Genomic DNA, 16,477 nt, shown 5'->3' with positions numbered 1-16,477 from the left:
GTGCTATACGCGGGCAGGATAGTGGTCAAGTGTGGTAGCACGCTAGGGGATTTGATTTAGCTGAATGGGGTGTGGAGTGAGTTGGTTGTGGTGTCATATACGACGTTCCATTTGGGTGAAACTTGGCCGTAGCCTGTGCAGCACATGGCAGCGAAAAGGGAGCTGATTGACGGAGGGGAGAGTAAGTGACATCGCGAACCGTGGACAGTCCGCGCGAGTAGAGGCCAGAGAGACAGGGCTTCTCCACCCACGTGCGGGCAGGCGGGCCTCCCATAGGATCCGCAGCCTGAGGTAGTCCCTGACGCCAAGCCGCAGCCGCGACGTGCCAAGACGCCGTGCCCTGTCCAGTCTTGACTTCGCATCCAAGCTCACCTCCCAAGTATACCAAGTCCGTCCAACTCCCTACCAAGGCTTCTTATCCGTGCTTATGTCGTGTCCCTCTCAGCCACTGACAAAGAGACAGCCGGTGACTACCAACCATGGTGGATGAACAGGGGCCCCCCGGTGGCCCGTCGACCGCAAATCACAGCCATGGGATTTGGAACGTGGGAGCCATCCTACCTGGACAGGCTAATGGGCTCGTGTCACCCGGTGCCTGTAGGCTGTAGTAGCTACCTAGGTATAGTACTTCTAGATCTGGACCAAGCGAGAGTGCCGCTGCTGAGGCGTCCGACAGGTAGAACCCCCCGGTACAGGTCTCGGACGCGATCTTGCCACGGACTAGTAGGCTGATAGTACATAAGTCTGCTCTCTCGCTGGCTTTCTGTCCTCTTTCTTCTTTTTTTTTCTCTTTACAGCAATCAGTTCGATCCTGCAAATCATTACCATCATCGACTAGGTCTGTACCTGTCTGTCACTTGTCATCAAGATGGTGCTCCATCAATACGACTATGTGTTCGCCATCGGCACTCTGTTTGCCATGCTGGATGCCTACAACAACGGTGCAAGTAAGTTTGGTCCTGCTGATAGGCTATCTTTAGTGCGTGGTCTGGAAGTGGTCGATAGAGGCTGACTGTTTTGTCTCCTGATAGACGATGTTGCCAACTCTTGGGCCACCAGTGTCTCCTCCCGATCCGTCACCTACAGACAGGCCATGGTCCTTGGAACGGTGTTTGAGATGGTTGGAGCTATCGCCGTCGGTGCTCGAACTGCTGATACCATCAAGAACGGCATCATTCCGAACTCCGCTTTCCGGGGAGATGCCGGTGTCCAGATGCTGGCGTTTACCTGTGCTCTCGTTGCCGCCTCGTCTTGGGTGATGTGGTGTACCCGAAACTCCGCTCACGTCTCTTCAACCTACTCGCTCATCTCGGCCGTTGCCGGCGTTGGTGTTGCCACGGTCGGTGCCTCGCAGGTACAATGGGGATGGAACAATGGCAAGGGTCTCGGAGCCATCTTCGCCGGACTGGGCATGGCACCGGTCATCTCTGGAGGCTTCGCCGCTGCCATCTTCATGCTCATCAAGGTCACCGTCCACATGCGTAAGAACCCGATCCCATGGGCTGTCTATACCTCGCCTTTCTTCTTTCTGGTCGCCGCTACCATCTGTACCCTGTCCATTGTTTACAAGGGATCCCCTAGCCTGGGTCTGAGCAAGAAGCCGAGCTGGTACATTGCCGCCGTCACCATGGGTTGTGGAGGTGGTGTTGCTCTCCTGTCGGCCATTTTCTTTGTTCCGTTCTTGCATTCCCGCATCATCAAGAGGGATCAATCTGTCAAATGGTGGATGTTCGCCGAGGGTCCCTTCCTCTTGCAACGCCCCCCCGTGGACCAAGCCGACGTGGCCAAGGTCCCCGACTACGCCGTTGTCCATGACGATGATTACCCTCCTTCGACTGGATCTTCCAACATCGACAAGACCGCATCTCCCGTCGCCTCGACGGTTGCCTCGCCCGCCATCACCGCCACCGACGCCCACGAGAAGGGTCTCGTTGCTGCCGAGGCTAAGCAACTCAGCTACAAGGAACTGCAAGCCCAGAGCCAGGACCGATTGCACCAGAAGCTGCTGCAGAGCCGAGGACCCATTGGCTGGGCCATGCGCACCCTCCGCGACAACCCCATGGGCCCCGGGGAGATCTACGAGCTGCGCAACATGCTCACTCTCGCCAAACGCCTCCCCGCCTTGATCACCTGCGGTCTCCTCTACGGCCTTCACTACGACATCCACACCGCGCAGTCCGGTATCGCCGGCACCCCCGAAGGTGAACGCATGAAGCGCGTGTACGCCCACGCCGAGAAATACCCCAACGAAGTCGAACACACCTACTCCTTCATCCAGGTCCTGACAGCCTGCACCGCCTCGTTCGCCCACGGTGCCAACGACATCGGCAACTCCGTTGGCCCCTGGGCTGTGATCTACTCCGCCTGGAAGACCGGCGACGCCGCCGCCGCCAAGGCCCCTGTGCCCGTCTGGCAGCTGGCCGTCCTGGCCGCCATGATCTCCATCGGCCTGATCACCTACGGCTACAACATCATGAAGGTCATGGGTAACAAGATCACCTACCACTCGCCCAGCCGTGGTAGCTCCATGGAAATGGGCGCCGCTATCACCGTCCTGGTCTTCTCGCAGTACTCCCTCCCCGTGTCCACTTCCATGTGTATCACCGGCGCCACCGTCGGCGTGGGTCTCTGCAACGGAACCATCAAGGCCGTTAACTTCCAGCGAGTCGGTCTGCTGCTGCTTTCGTGGATCATGACGATTCCGATTGCCGGTACCCTGGGTGGTATTTTGATGGGGTTATTCATCAATGCTCCTCATTTCACTTCTTAGATGGGGGTTCTCCTATCCTCTTCTCTTCTCTTTTCTTTTGTCTATGATCCTGGGGACGGTAGCATGTACATATTAGGTTTTAATTACTGATTTCACTCTGTTGTCAAAATGGGGAGATGGTGGATGGTCTGTGATTTTATGATTTGTTGAGATACCTTAATTTCGAATGCATTAGATTGTCCTGTCATCTCTTTTTACCTTACTATACTTGAACTATTAGGAACAATTGATCCTAAGGACTATGACTACATCGCCTAGCCCTACTTGAATCTATCTAATAGTAGGTTAATTTACGAACAGACTTATTGAACAGATGTTTACACCCTGGGCATGAATCAACCATTGAAACGCTACCCAAAGAAAAGAAACGGACAAAACGAAAGTTCCAAATATACACCTCGAAACCGGTGGAAACCATCCAAACGCCAAAGGTTCATACCCGTAGACACAGCTACCAGAAGAAAAGAGTGAGAGAAACGCCTATTCTAACTAATACCTAAACAACCTCCCACCCCCTCCCTCCTTCAACAACCCCCCATTCCTCCTCCCATAATAAACCCTAAGTCCCAAGCACGCCGTCGCGGCCAGAAAGCAAAAAGCTGCATTCGTTCCATGGCCCGTCGGATAACCCCGTTCGGCCTCCTCGGCCTTGTAAATCCACACCCCGATGATCTGTCCGGGGGCGCCGCCTAGCCCGATGTTCAGCGCGATGGCAAGTCCCACGGCCGAGGTGCCCGCGATGTTCGAGGACAGCCAGCCGAGCAGGGGCGGGATGCACGAGAAGGCGCCCATGTTGGCGATGAAGAGGCAGGCGTAGCGCGCTGAGTAGTTGTGTGCTGGGAGGAGTGCGGAGGCGAGGAATCCGACTCCGCCGACGAGCGAGCATAGGGCGGAGTGTAGGGCTCGGGCGTTGAAGTGGTCGGCGGAAAAGGAGATTAGAATTTGGACGACTGGGCATACTTGTGAGTTTGATTTTGTATGTGGAGGTTATCAGGGGTTGACATACCGTAGGCGACGGCGTAAGGAGGGACGGTCATCAGCTGTGCGTCGAGGTCTTTATACCCCAGTCCTTCGATGATTGACGGCGTGAAGAGGGATAGCGAGCTAAACGGACAGGAGATGGCTAGGTAGACGAGATAATGGCCGTACAGACGCCAGTCCGTCAGGGTTGATTTGGCATCCTCCCAAGTGATGCTGCTATGACTGCCCTTACTGCCTTCGACGCGAAGACGCTCCGCAGCGACGGCTTTCTCCTCTGTGGATAGCCACCTCGATGTCTCGGGGTAATCCGGGAGAATGAACCAGACGGCGAAGCCCGAGACCACGGACGGGATACCCTCGAGGTAGAACAACCATCGCCAGCCTGACACGCCGCTGACTTGATTCATATGTCCGACGCCGTAGGCAATTGCGCCACCAAACGCACCCGCCAACGTCGCGCTGGCCAGAATCAGCGCGACACGCATACTGCGCTCGTCGGTCTTATACCAGAATGTAAGATAGTATACCAGGCCAGGGAAGAGGCCTGCCTCGAAGATCCCCAGGAGGAAGCGCACGGCAATGACGGTGGCTGGGTTCTTGGACGCCCCGAGGGAGATGGTCAGCGCACCCCAGGATACCATGAGGAAGGATATCCACTTGGATGGGTGGAGCTTCTTGAGGAGGATGTTCGAGGGGGCCTCGAAGACACCGTAGGCCACTAGGAAGATCATCAGGCCAATTGTGTACTGGTAGTTAGACATGCCAGTCTCGGTCATAAGGTCGTTGTCGGTGGACGAGTTCATGATCTTGGCGTTGCCGATATTGGACCGGTCGAGGTAGCAGAGGAAGTAGATGAATGCCGATAAGGGGAGGATTCGGAGATCCTGTTTTCTTACCACGGCCTTGGAGGCAGCCGGTGAGATGGCATTGTAGATTGATCCAGGAAGAGCCTGTTGCCGAGGTTAGCTTTTCGAGATTGATTTGTGTTGGAGCTAGATACTGACTGCATGCTCGTCCTCCGAAGCTGCACGGACGGCCCCCTTTTCTGCTGCGTTAATGTCGTGTTTTTCATTTGCCATGGTTGACATGTTGACCGGGCAGGATGCAGGTGAGGAGGCATGGAGCCTGTCTGCCGGACATGCCGCTCTTAAAGCATTCGACTCCACTTTATCGCATCCATTGAGTCCGGGGTAGCCCCAGATCTGGGGTAGGAGACGTGGAGAGAAACAGCATCAGTCGGCGCCGCAGTCCGAGAGCTGCATGAGGCGTCACGTGGCGCTGTCGCTTCTTGCCTTGTCTTGCCTTGTCTTGCCTTGTCTTTTTCTTTCCCTCTCCTCACTATTCCGGGGCAAGGACAACGAACCCAGTGGCAATTTTCCAGCAGGAACGGCCTTAGTTCAGACACCGTCCCGAGCTAATGGAAGCTATGGTTAAATCTGCATAGGTCACCGGATTAGACGATGACCCCGTCTCTGCTCAATGGATCCTTCGCTCCCCACGTTCTCCACCACGAGTCATGGCCTTTGCGGGGTTGTCCGTCGAGTGCGGACATTGACACCGAGAGTGTCGGACTGAATAAAAGGGGCGGACTGTATCGCCGATGCGGACCTGTCACTTAGATCTGCTCGAGATTCGAATCAGAATGCCCTCGACTGCATGTCTGCGGTGTCATCGGAGGAAAGTCCGATGCGACAAGTCTCTTCCACAGTGCTCCGCATGCACAAGGGCCAGAGTGACATGCCAATACACGACTAGTGATTACCAGAACCGTCGTCAGCACATTCAGAGGCTGGAGCAGCGAATTCGGCAACTAGAGGCCGACAATCAATCCCTCTCCGCGCAGCTAGGGAGCAGCCAGGACAGACCCGTGGGAAACGATGATCCCGGATCTACAGTTCCATCGCAGCATGAAGGAACTGTTGGGTCTAGGGACGATGAAGTGGCGGAGCAAGTGCTTCATACTTCTCTGATTGCTGGAGGAGGCCATCACTTCGTCGGTTCGACAAGCGGTCTGCTGCTCGCAACCCTGCTCCAGTCCGGCCACCCGTCTTCATCGCTTTTTCCGATTCCAACAGCCCAAACAGGCTTAGAGTCAGAGCGAAGTCGTCACTCATCTTATGCTGAATCTAATAGGCCGCCCAAGGGTTTGGCCAGAGATTTGCTGCGAGCGTATTGCAGCCACGATCACCTATGCTACCCCTTCATCTCAACCAAGTCTCTCTTCCGGTCCTTAGACGCAGTGTACGATGCGAATACTGACGACAACCCTGTCGACGCTTTTTTCGTTGACATGACGCTTGCAATCGGAACTGCCCAAGCGCATCGCTTGAACTGGAACGGTAACTATGATTCTGAAGCATACTTTCATCGTGCCATGACAAAACTGGCCGATGTGCTTGCTCGAGGCGGTGTCGAGAGATTGCAAGCACTTTTGTTGATTTGCCAATACAAAATGGGCTCTACCACTAGTAGCACCACTCCGAGTGTGTGGCATCTTATCGGCGTAGCGGCGAGAACATGTTTAGAGATGGGCCTCCACCGAGCATCAACCTATTCGTTACCTTCAGTACCTACAGAGTCGGCAGACAAGGATGATACTACCTGGCAAGCAAAGGTCGGGGCAATTGAAACAACAAGGAAGTGTTTCTGGAGCCTGGTAGCATTGGACAGAGTTGTGAGCCTAGCTCTTGGACGCCCTTTCGCTATACAATTGGAGGACATCGATGTAGACCTCAACGACGACCATGAATTTCCTAGTCAGGCCCAACAAGAGTCATGCTCAACCGCCGCACGAAGCGAATCTCCCCACAATGATCAGATCAGGACATCTTTGTTCGTGTGCATTGTGCGATATCGAGTCATATGCGGGAAGATATCCAACGCACTGCATCGAGCCCCGAAGGCAAAAGGAGATTCTGCTGACTTGGTGCGTGCAAGGGACTACTTAGCTACGGAGTTGCAGGAATGGTATGCTCAAGCCGTGAAATTGCCCCTTTCACCCAGGGATGATCGAGCATTGCGTGAGCTTGGAGCCGAAGGAGGGTCAAGCTTCCTGTCCGAGGAATGGTATCGACTATTGTACCACAATGGTATGTTGATGTTATATCGCCCATCACCATACCTCTGTGACGCTTCACATAACAGTGCCGCGTTGGAACAGCTGTTCTGCTCCTCTCGTGAGGCGATCCATCTATATTCTAGCCTACATCGGTCTAGAAAGCTTAACTACTCCTGGATCACTATGCATACTATATTGCTAGCAGGGTTGTCATACATATACGCTCTTCGAAACCATTTTCAATCCATTCAGGCGCAAGCCACCCGGCCAGTATTAACCAGCACACCAACTATCACCGAGGTGGTGAATGATACCCGGGCTTGCTCCAAGGTGCTGCTTGCGGTTGCTGAGAGGCAAGATATTGCACGAAACTGTTCAGAGCTTTTTGATCGCCTCAGCGATGCGCTCATTGCAGATGTGTTCGCGGCTCAGAGAAATCCTTCAACAAGGGTTCCTGCGTCATCCCCGGCGCCAAATTTCGCGATTGAGGCGGGCTCCCTAATGAATATACCTGGAGAAAGCTTCTATAATCAAGTGTCGGAGTCAAATTGCATGAATATGAACATGACCATCGATAGTACATTTCGGAATTACTTTGATGATCTACAGAGCTTAGGGCTTGACGACTTGCACAACGATGCTCTTTCCCAGCTTTCGCAGGAGTGGTTCCTTGGGCTTGGCGAGGATCGAGGGGTTTTGGGCAGTCTTTGAACGATATTGAGTCTATCAATGAATTTACCTTGATCTATATACGCCGGTGCTCTACACCTTCAATCTACTATATTTTTCCCCTGGATAACAAGGCACGCGGCACGTCAATGAATTTACTGCGCAAGTATTCACCAAGGCCCTTTCCGAGGCCATCAATCCTGCCCGAGGATGCGATGCCGCCATCCAAATTGTTGAGTATTCGGCTATCCATCCAATTGTCAGTATTTCATACGCAAATGACAAGGGGGAACCCACAAATGTACTGCAAGAATCTTCGGAAACTCCACTCGCTCAACTCGACGCTGAGGATCACCTCTAAACCAATCATCACCTAACAACTGTTTCAATCTGGGAACACTCAATGCTGAACGGAGCCAGTTATACTCGTCCTCGTGACGGACAAAGAATCCAATGTTGGAGTTGTCACCTTTGTCGCCCGATCGGGCATGGACGATACTCCCCAAAGGCGCAAGCTCGGTTGGCCCAAAGGCAAGGAGGTCAGCGGGATGAGCAGTATCGGAGGACGGCCGTGCGACAGGGTAGGTGGAAACACCACTCTTCGGGGTATCAATATGCAAGACCTTCCCCGTGCTCATCTGCACACGGTGATCGATGTCGGCAATGGGAATCAACCCGGGGAACATCTCCATGAACGGCCTAGGCGACATAGTTCGGAAATCGAGGTTCATGTGATAGCCAGGGTAACTCTGCATTCTCAATGCGTAGATGGGTACTTTGAATCTCTTCTCGTCGATGTCTTCTTTTCGCCGGGCCTGCGCAAACACCCTCAGCGAGACAGTACCGGACTGTTGCGATTGAGGATTTGATGCTGCAGTACCAAGCAGCTCAATGTTGATTTTGCTGAAGTTGCTGTCTCGGAAAATATGCGCCAACTGTACTTTCATCATTGCGGCTTTCTCCTCCACGTCTAGCCCGTTGATATAGAACGTCGCCTCGGCCTGGAAGCCTCCCTTTGCTGCGACCATGACTTTGGTGGTAGATGGTCGTGGCAGACCTTTTACACCTTGCACCCTCACTCGGTCTACCTCCCCCAGCTGCTGCTCAATGGTGACATCCGACAAGTCCGCCACGACGTCTGGGTTCAAGTACAAATGACCCTGCAGCTCATACAGTAGCTGCGCAGTCACCGTCTCCTTCGTCACATGCCCCCCTCCTTCGTTTGTTTTCCCAATCACACAGCATCCGGACGCATCAATCTCGGCCACCGGAAACCCCAGATCAACAAGCTCCGGCATGAAATTCTTGAAGCCCGAGAAGTTCGCGCCGACAACATACGGCCCGCATTCGATCAGATGCGCGGCGACTAGCGATCCAGCCAGCTCGGCATACTGTTCCTCGCCCCAACCGTGCCACCACGCCGCAGCGCCCATGACCGGCGAAGCATCGGTACATCTCCCACAGATGACAATCTGAGCCCCAGACCTCAGCGCCTCCACGATGCCCCAGCACCCTATATACACCGTCGCGCAGCACGGTTCAAACTCCCATTTCTCCAGCGTCATATCCGAATCGTCCAAGTGGACAATTTTCTCCCTCCCTTTCTCACCCTTGACCAATTCCGACAGATCATCCCCCAAAACCATCGCCACCACACAATCGCCGTAACCCCGCCTCTCGCATAGGTCTTTGACCTTTTCGAATAGCGCGGCTGTATTCAAAGCCCCCGCATTCGTAACAACTTTCACGCCTCTCTGCATGACCTCGTCCAAGCGTTCGTCCAGTTGCTCGAAGAACCCGTTCTCGTACCCTAGCCCGGCATCGACCTCTTCCTTTTCGATCGCGTTCCACGCAATGTTCATCTCCGAGAGCCAGTCGCCTGTGATCACGTCAACAGTTCCGGACCGGAGCATGCGCGACATCGCGTGCGGGTGGTCGCCTGTGGCGCCGGAAACATTGCCGATTCGGATGGGGGTTTGGTGGTTGGGCGGCATGGCCATTGAAGTATATGGGGAGGGGGATATGGTGGTTGTAGAGTAGATAGGAGGTCTTCAATCTATCTTTTGCATCTGAGTTGAAACAAAGAACTGGCAGTATATATTTGATGGTAGGCAAGGTAAACGGGATCATTAGGGCTAATTTAGTTGCTCCAGAGGTATTCGGCGTCGGAGACCGAGTCCGACAAAACAGGATGCGCTATCGCACTTCCTTAAACAGCCATTAAACCAAAGGTTTGGTAGATACCCTGACAATTCCCTCCCAAACACTCATCCTCTTCTACCTACCCTCCGCTTTCCTTTTCAGCATGCCGCAGAAACTCTCAAACAGGACCGAATCTGTTCCCTTGAGCCACCGCACCACAACACGGACTCCCTTGTCCTCGATCCCCTCTTTCTTCACCTGGATTTTGTATCCCAGTGCCGCTTTGGCTTCGTCGATTTCTGCTTTATGCGCCAGTCCGGCGGATCCTTGCATCTTCCTACGCGCTTGACGAGACCAGACATTCTCCATTGCGAATCCGACTCCCGTGCCTAGGTTCCTCCGCCAGAGCCACTGCACGGGAAGCGAGGAGAGTTCTGCGTCTAGCTTTTCGCTGATGGCGTCGATCGATCCGGTAGGAATGTCAAAGTCGTACTCAGATGGGAACGGCAGGAGGTGCTTCGGGAAGTTGGAAATGGACCGCGCGACGTCCTGGGTTCTTTGTTAACGTCATCCGTTCTACAACCTCACAGATATCTATCTGGACGCGGAACTTGGAATGCCATACCACATTTGGACGAAGATCCGCCCATGACCAAGCGATCGCCCACCTCTTCGTTTTGTTTCCCTGCACGAACTCAGTGACGGCGTAGTTGTGATTCTTAAGCTCGATCAGTTTCTCAACTAGCACTGAGACGCTGCTGAGCTTTCCGAGCATCGACGTATACCAGAGGACGCTTTCGCGGTGTTCGAGACTTTCTTCGATCATGCGCGATACGAAGGCGACTTCGCCTCCATCAGTGACCATTTCGACTTCGGCACCTGTGCATGCCTGATCTTTTGTTATTTAGCTGGTCTATTGGGAAGGGTTGGTGGCTTTACTGAGAACGGGGGTCGTTCTTTGGCTTCTGCAGAGGATATCAATTCATCCCGGGACGCGTAGAATGGGGGGTTACACATGGTGAAGTCGATGCTGGGTTTGTAGAGTCAGTATAGACACGGTTCTAGCAATGGGTAATGTAATGTACCTGTCGACCCCCAAACGGGTGTGCAAAGGGATCAGTCCATCGGTTGGATCTGTTTTCACGAGTCGAATCCGAGATTGAAGATCATTGGCCTTGACTGTCTCTGTGGATGATTGGATATTGTTGTTGTCGATATCTGAGGTTTCAGTCAGTATCGGCCATTCCGGTCAAGACCAGTGTCCACTCACCTGTCGCTACAAAAGTCCACTGCGGCCGCGAAGTGCAGCCAAGAAGTGGATAGATGCTGCAGCATCCCGTTCCTCTACAGACACGAGTGAGATTATGACTATCTTATCTAGGGTGGCAGGTGGAGTACATATCCAAACCCACGACGTTTCGGTCAGGGTCATAATCATCTCGGTATTGATCCCCAGTGGTGTCCAGCAGGTCTTGGATCCACAGAATGTAGTTTAGTCTGTTAATTTTAGTTAGACCGGGGTCCGTGGACACGATGTTTCCGGCCCTACCTATTCGGCACCTACGCCCCGTTAGCCTAATCCATGACGTAGACAGGGTTCTGGCAGACACCTACCGGCGGGCAGAGTCTATTTTCCGGGATATCGACCGTTAAGTCGAAGTCTCGTTTCAATAGGCTCTTGGTCAATTGTCTACACATGTAATTAGTCACACGATCTGTCCACTTCGCATTCCCCGGTCTGCGGATGCATCCTACCGAACGGCTTCCGGGTCGCTGAAGTCCAATTGGCCGTTTGATTTCACGCTATGGATAGCCACCGTCAGTCATACGATACGGAATCAGTCGAGTCAATAAGTCAGGTATTATGATCTTACTGTTTCGCGAAATCGGGCGACTGCAGAGCCAGAGTCGCGAAATCAACATCGTCCTTGTAAATGTTGCGAGCTGACCTCATTGTGCTACCGAAGGTGTCATCTCAGGGTCCTTGCCTAGGCTAATTTAGTCTGGATGTCAGACGATCAAATAAGAAAAACAGGCTCCGCACACGGAATGACGATATCAATATTAGAACGGAAGCGCGGGAAGTTGACCCATTGGGTGACGGTGGGTCAGGGGAAAGGGGGTCCAAGGGCAGGCCATATTTGTATTATGGAGTAGATAGGTACACCGTAGGAGTTCGGGAAAGCTCACCGTACCAGCGAGATTCAGGGAATACGCAAAGTGGCGATCCGCTGTCGAGGACGGAGGAGAGTTAGGAAGTAGAACTTCCGACGCCTTTCTGGGCTGAGGATTTTCAGGCCCCAAGGCTGCCAGGGCGGATGATGTCATGCGAGCGGCGACGCGTTTCGCTTCTCGCCGATCCCCCTCTCTGCCGTCTCGTCTTTTCACTCCTCTGCTTCCTTCCGCTCGCCTCGCTCCATTGTATTTACTGACGGGCGGGATTATTCAATCTTCCCGTGTTTTATTCTTATTCTTATCTCCCTCCGAGCGAATCAATTGACGGTCAAAATGGACAAGTTCAGGGACAAGTTCAACTCGCTCGAGGAGCACTTTAAAGGTCAATCCGGTTCCCCACAATGGTCGCAGACTGAACTGACCATATTCCACGTGCATAGAAACCCACATCAAGGAAGAAGCCCATCACCTCAAGCACAAAGTGGGCAAGTTCTTCAACATCGTCAATCCCAATCACCGCCACGACGAAGCGCACGAGCAGGAAACCGACCGGAAGCGATCCGCAATCGCCGAATCCCACCGATTCGGCTCTTTCGCACCCATCCGAGAGAACAATCGCGTTAAGTGGTATGTCGATGCATTGGACTACCTGTGGGCCGTTTCCATCGCTCTTGAGAATGCCAAAGAGGTTATCTACATTGAAGATTGGTGGTTGTCGCCCGAACTGTTCCTCCGGAGACCTCCGTTCTTGACGCAGGAATGGCGGCTGGATCAGGTGCTGAAGCGCCGCGCCGAGGCGGGCGTGAAGATTTACGTGATTGTGTACAAGGAGGTGAGCAATTGGGAATCGGATCCGTTGCAATATTGCCAATTACTCACCCTTGGACTTAGGTCAACCAAGCATTGACTTGCAACTCCGCCCATACCAAACATGCGCTGCGCAATCTCTGCCCGGAAGGATCGCCGGGTTACGGAAACATCAAAATCCTGCGCCACCCGGATCACAACATCTTTGAGAACGGAGCTGACATGACCTTGTACTGGGTGAGAAGACCTGGCGGTTGGTAAATCTATATAGATGCGAATCGCTAATGGCAGATAATCAGGCCCATCACGAGAAATTCATTGTCATCGACTATTCTCTTGCCTTCATCGGAGGTATTGACCTCTGTTTCGGTCGATGGGACGCCCACCAACATCCTCTGGCCGACGTTCACCCGTCGAACCTCAAAGACGAGATCTTCCCCGGACAGGAGTTCAACAACAATCGAATCATGGATTTCCAGAGTGTGGGTGACTGGCAGTCCAACGAAGTCAGCAAAGCGGAGTACGGCCGGATGCCCTGGCACGACGTTGCCATGGGTCTGATGGGTGACTGTGTCTACGATATTGCCGAACACTTTGTGCTTCGATGGAATTTCATCAAGCGTGACAAGTACAAGCGAGACGACAGCGTCGACTGGCTTCTGCTTGAGGGCCGCACTGGCGAGGACGAAGACCTTGTTGCCGTTCAGCGTCCGAAGTACCCCTGCGGTGATTACGTGCAACACCCTTTCCAGCCGCTCAGCTCGAAACCCCTAGGCAACCAGGGCACAGCACGCGCACAGATCGTCCGCAGCAGCGCAGATTGGAGCAGCGGAATCTTGACCGAACACAGTATCCAGAATGCGTACAAGGAGGTCATCAGCAAGGCGGAACACTTTGTCTACATCGAGAACCAGTTCTTCAGTAAGTCTTTCGCATCATGTGTACAATTTATTGTCTGACTGCTCCTAGTCACGGCAACTGGCGACCAGCAGGCCCCTATTCTCAACACGATCGGACGTTCCATCGTTGATGCTTGCGTGAGAGCTGGCAAGGCCGGTCGGAAATTCCGGGTCATCATTGTCATTCCGGCCATCCCCGGGTTCGCGGGAGATCTCAGACAGAACGAAGCGACGGGTACTCGAGCCATCATGGACTATCAGTACAAATCAATCAACCGAGGGGAGCATTCTATCTTCGGCCAGATTTCCGCTCAGGGAGTTGATCCCAGAGGTAGGTCGTTCTTGATCCTGTCTAGTAGTGTTTACTAATATGTTTAGAACACGTCTTTGTTTTCACCCTGCGTGCTTTTGATCGTATCAACAAAACCCCGGCGCTGGAGGAGCTGGAGAACCAGGCCGGCGTGACCTACAACGACATTCAGCGTGGTATTGCCGAGTCCATCATGAGTGACAGTGTCCACCCCGCCATTGGCAAAGACGGTGACAAGAACGAAGTGGGCTATGATAACGCCGAACAGGAGAAGGAGAAGCAAGAGCGGCTCGCCCGGCTGCGCAAGTATGAGGAGAAGAGCGAGCGCCAGAAAGAAGGTCACGGTTACATCAGCAAAGACACCGTCTCGCACACGGTCATGCTCAACGGAGGCAAGATGTCCGACGAGCCCTGGGAGGGCGATGCCGAGGCAGAGAAGGAGAACTTCGTGCAAGAGGAGCTCTATGTCCACGGCAAAGTCTGCATTGTCGATGACCGAATTGCTATCTGTGGTAGTGCGAACATCAATGATCGAGTAAGTCTCTCCCCCGACGATAAACCGACGTAGACTAACATGCCACAGTCGCAATTGGGCTACCACGACAGCGAGCTGGCCATCGTTGTGGAAGATCAAGACTTCATTGACAGCACCATGGAGGGTCGTCCCTACAAGGCTGCCCGCCTGGCTGCGACGCTGCGTCGTCAACTCTGGAGGGAGCACATGGGCTTGCTTCCCGCACAAAACTACGACGCTTCTCAACATCCCAATGCTCAGCCGCCCAACGCCTGCATGAACCAGATCTACGAGGGACCCGAGAACGATTTCGTCGCGGATCCTCTGAGCGACGATGTGTGGAAGATGTGGACGGACCGGGCCACCGTCAACACCGAAATGTATCGCATGCTCTTCCGCGCCGACCCTGACGATAACATCAAGACCTTTGAAGAGTACGATAACTTCCGACCCAAATCTGGCAAGCAAGGCCACCTCTTCGATCCCTACCAGCCGGTCAAGGAAGTTCGCGAGAAGTTGGATAAGATTAAGGGCCACCTGGTCTGGATGCCTTTGGAATTCTTGCGGGATGCCGAGATGGCTGAGCCCGGACTGGCTGTAAATCAAATCACCGAGGTAAGTGTCTCTGCTGGTTGGCATCGAATGTGTTGATACTAACCGGCTGGAACAGAGTATCTACACCTGATTGTATCCAGTTTTGGACTGTTGCTTTACATTTTGATACTCTGCTTGGAACGCTTTTCTATTTCACATTTGTTGGCTTCAAACTGCCAGTTGAACTTATCCGCAACAATGATTTCTCAGCTTAATTTGCATAATCTGAATCTAATGCCAAATCGAGATGACTTTATGATTTGCAAGGGTGTCGATAACAATATCGATGTAGTCGATTCAAACCCTACTATGGACCGTGCTCACATACCAGCAGGACCAGCCAGCTGAAACGACAGAGTTCTGCTCACAGTGCGGATTGGCTAATTCATCGAGTTAGAATGGACTTCTTCGTCACAAACATCCAACCACCCTTCTCAACATCCTAAGGGTATTATTTCTAAGGGGCGATCAAACGCAGGCGGATCCAAGAGTCAATTGGCCGGCTCGTCATCCGGGTCTTCGTTCTCCCTTGATCTGTCCCGGGAGCTTTTATTTTGGTATGAAGGTCCACATTCTTGAGATCATCCATTAGAGGGGCTAATTATCCCTAGACCCGTATCGGATGCTTGCAGACTGAGTCCCTGTAGGGCCGGAATGGCCTTGTTGTCATGTTGACCGCAGCAAGAAATTCGGAGTGCGGATACAGTGAATCAATTTCCATGTCCAGCACAATCAGCCGATATACTTTTCCAATCACCTCGCCACACTATACTTGGTCTAGATCGAGATTTCCAAGACAAGTGGCTGAATCGGTCACCCGAAGTTGTTCAAACCTTCATGAGCGCGCATGTTTCTCGCGATCCCGATGACCGAAGTGAATCTCAAGGCAATCAGCCCTGGTCTAGAATCTCAAGACAAAAAGACAGTCAATCGCCGGCCTAAAGAAATTTCTGTAGCGGTGTGTGTTTTTTCATTCCTCTGCGGGTCTGTGTGTTGACTTTTCGGCTTGTCCGCTAACGAGAGACAGGGAGGGAGAGAGGTCAATACGAGTCGTCTAGCACAGTGGAGAGTGTCTTAGACGAATACCAGGCCCGGCCAGACCAGCCCTTTCAAGACACCACTGACTGAGATCCTGACTCGTATGTACAGTGAAGGGAAGTGACTCGTCCTCTCAGTTATCCTCAGCTCTTCTTTGCGCTCAATGTCTAACATGTAGGCACTTCGTAAACCCCGGTAGAGTTTCCCGGCCAGATGAGTGGACAGAATGGCAAAGATCGGAATGGATCGAGGCGCATCCACCACTGCAGATATCTTATCCGGCTCAGTCATAAGGTAGGGGCTAACACAAGCACCTGTTACCCAGATCGGGAATGTCGCTTCCTGTCATTTCTATTTTATTTTACTTTTCCTTCAGCCCTCCCCCTCCCCCCCTCTCTTCCATTTTCCTACTCTATGCATATTGCATGCTCAATATTGCTAGCATAGTATCCGGTTTTGCGCAGTGTATCCCTCCTTTACCTATCGGCTATTCTTTCTTCATTCATTCTCTTCGATGCTC

General features: G+C 53.0%; 6 protein-coding genes across 6 annotated transcripts; 2 read left to right on the top strand and 4 right to left on the bottom strand.

Annotated features, from left to right (window-relative positions):
* The first annotated feature begins 647 nt into the window (after window positions 1–647).
* On the top strand, window positions 648–2,956 carry LDX57_001486 (inorganic phosphate transporter). Its single transcript, XM_046083131.1, has 2 exons — window positions 648–947; window positions 1,032–2,956. Exons 1-2 carry the CDS (start codon window positions 869–871, stop codon window positions 2,768–2,770), a joined length of 1,818 nt encoding a protein of 605 aa, XP_045939088.1. The 5' UTR covers window positions 648–868; the 3' UTR covers window positions 2,771–2,956.
* A 360-nt stretch (window positions 2,957–3,316) lies between these two features.
* Window positions 3,317–4,984, bottom strand: LDX57_001485 (uncharacterized protein). The gene is made up of 2 exons (XM_046083130.1): window positions 4,756–4,984; window positions 3,317–4,701 (listed from the first exon to the last, which is right to left on the bottom strand). The coding sequence occupies exons 1-2, from the start codon at window positions 4,837–4,839 to the stop codon at window positions 3,706–3,708; spliced, it is 1,080 nt and encodes a 359-aa protein (XP_045939087.1). The 5' UTR covers window positions 4,840–4,984; the 3' UTR covers window positions 3,317–3,705.
* Window positions 4,985–7,672: 2,688 nt separating this feature from the next.
* LDX57_001484 (acyclic terpene utilization AtuA family protein) lies at window positions 7,673–9,478 on the bottom strand (the record flags this gene model as incomplete). Its single annotated transcript, XM_046083129.1, has 2 exons — window positions 7,673–7,723; window positions 7,784–9,478. 2 exons carry the CDS (start codon window positions 9,476–9,478, stop codon window positions 7,673–7,675), a joined length of 1,746 nt encoding a protein of 581 aa, XP_045939086.1.
* A 277-nt stretch (window positions 9,479–9,755) lies between these two features.
* On the bottom strand, window positions 9,756–10,637 carry LDX57_001483 (DUF890 domain protein; the record flags this gene model as incomplete). The annotated part of the gene is made up of 3 exons (XM_046083128.1): window positions 9,756–10,169; window positions 10,246–10,509; window positions 10,560–10,637. The coding sequence occupies 3 exons, from the start codon at window positions 10,635–10,637 to the stop codon at window positions 9,756–9,758; spliced, it is 756 nt and encodes a 251-aa protein (XP_045939085.1).
* Window positions 10,638–11,195: 558 nt separating this feature from the next.
* Window positions 11,196–11,574, bottom strand: LDX57_001482 (uncharacterized protein; the record flags this gene model as incomplete). Its single annotated transcript, XM_046083127.1, has 3 exons — window positions 11,196–11,310; window positions 11,376–11,423; window positions 11,495–11,574. The coding sequence occupies 3 exons, from the start codon at window positions 11,572–11,574 to the stop codon at window positions 11,196–11,198; spliced, it is 243 nt and encodes an 80-aa protein (XP_045939084.1).
* A 554-nt stretch (window positions 11,575–12,128) lies between these two features.
* On the top strand, window positions 12,129–15,010 carry pldA (putative phospholipase PldA; the record flags this gene model as incomplete). Its single annotated transcript, XM_046083126.1, has 8 exons — window positions 12,129–12,177; window positions 12,236–12,627; window positions 12,687–12,839; window positions 12,902–13,523; window positions 13,572–13,832; window positions 13,880–14,346; window positions 14,395–14,940; window positions 14,996–15,010. The coding sequence occupies 8 exons, from the start codon at window positions 12,129–12,131 to the stop codon at window positions 15,008–15,010; spliced, it is 2,505 nt and encodes an 834-aa protein (XP_045939083.1).
* Between the last annotated feature and the right edge of the window lie 1,467 nt (window positions 15,011–16,477).

Source organism: Aspergillus melleus, assembly GCF_016097325.1.
Source record: "Aspergillus melleus strain CBS 546.65 chromosome Unknown contig1, whole genome shotgun sequence".
In the NCBI taxonomy this organism is placed as follows: Eukaryota; Fungi; Ascomycota; class Eurotiomycetes; order Eurotiales; family Aspergillaceae; genus Aspergillus; species Aspergillus melleus.
The sequence above is the reverse complement of the archived record's forward strand: the minus strand, read 5'-3'. Positions and strand labels throughout refer to the sequence as shown.

Excerpts from the sequence above, each read along its gene's own strand:
- LDX57_001486 (XM_046083131.1), top strand. The coding sequence starts at position 869 with ATGGTGCTCCATCAATACGACTATGTGTTCGCCATCGGCACTCTGTTT. Across the intron at positions 948-1,031 it reads TGCCTACAACAACGGTGCAA|ACGATGTTGCCAACTCTTGG; the intron begins GTAAGTTTGGTC and ends GTCTCCTGATAG.
- LDX57_001485 (XM_046083130.1), bottom strand. The coding sequence starts at position 4,839 with ATGTCAACCATGGCAAATGAAAAACACGACATTAACGCAGCAGAAAAG. Across the intron at positions 4,702-4,755 it reads CTTCGGAGGACGAGCATGCA|GCTCTTCCTGGATCAATCTA; the intron begins GTCAGTATCTAG and ends CCTCGGCAACAG.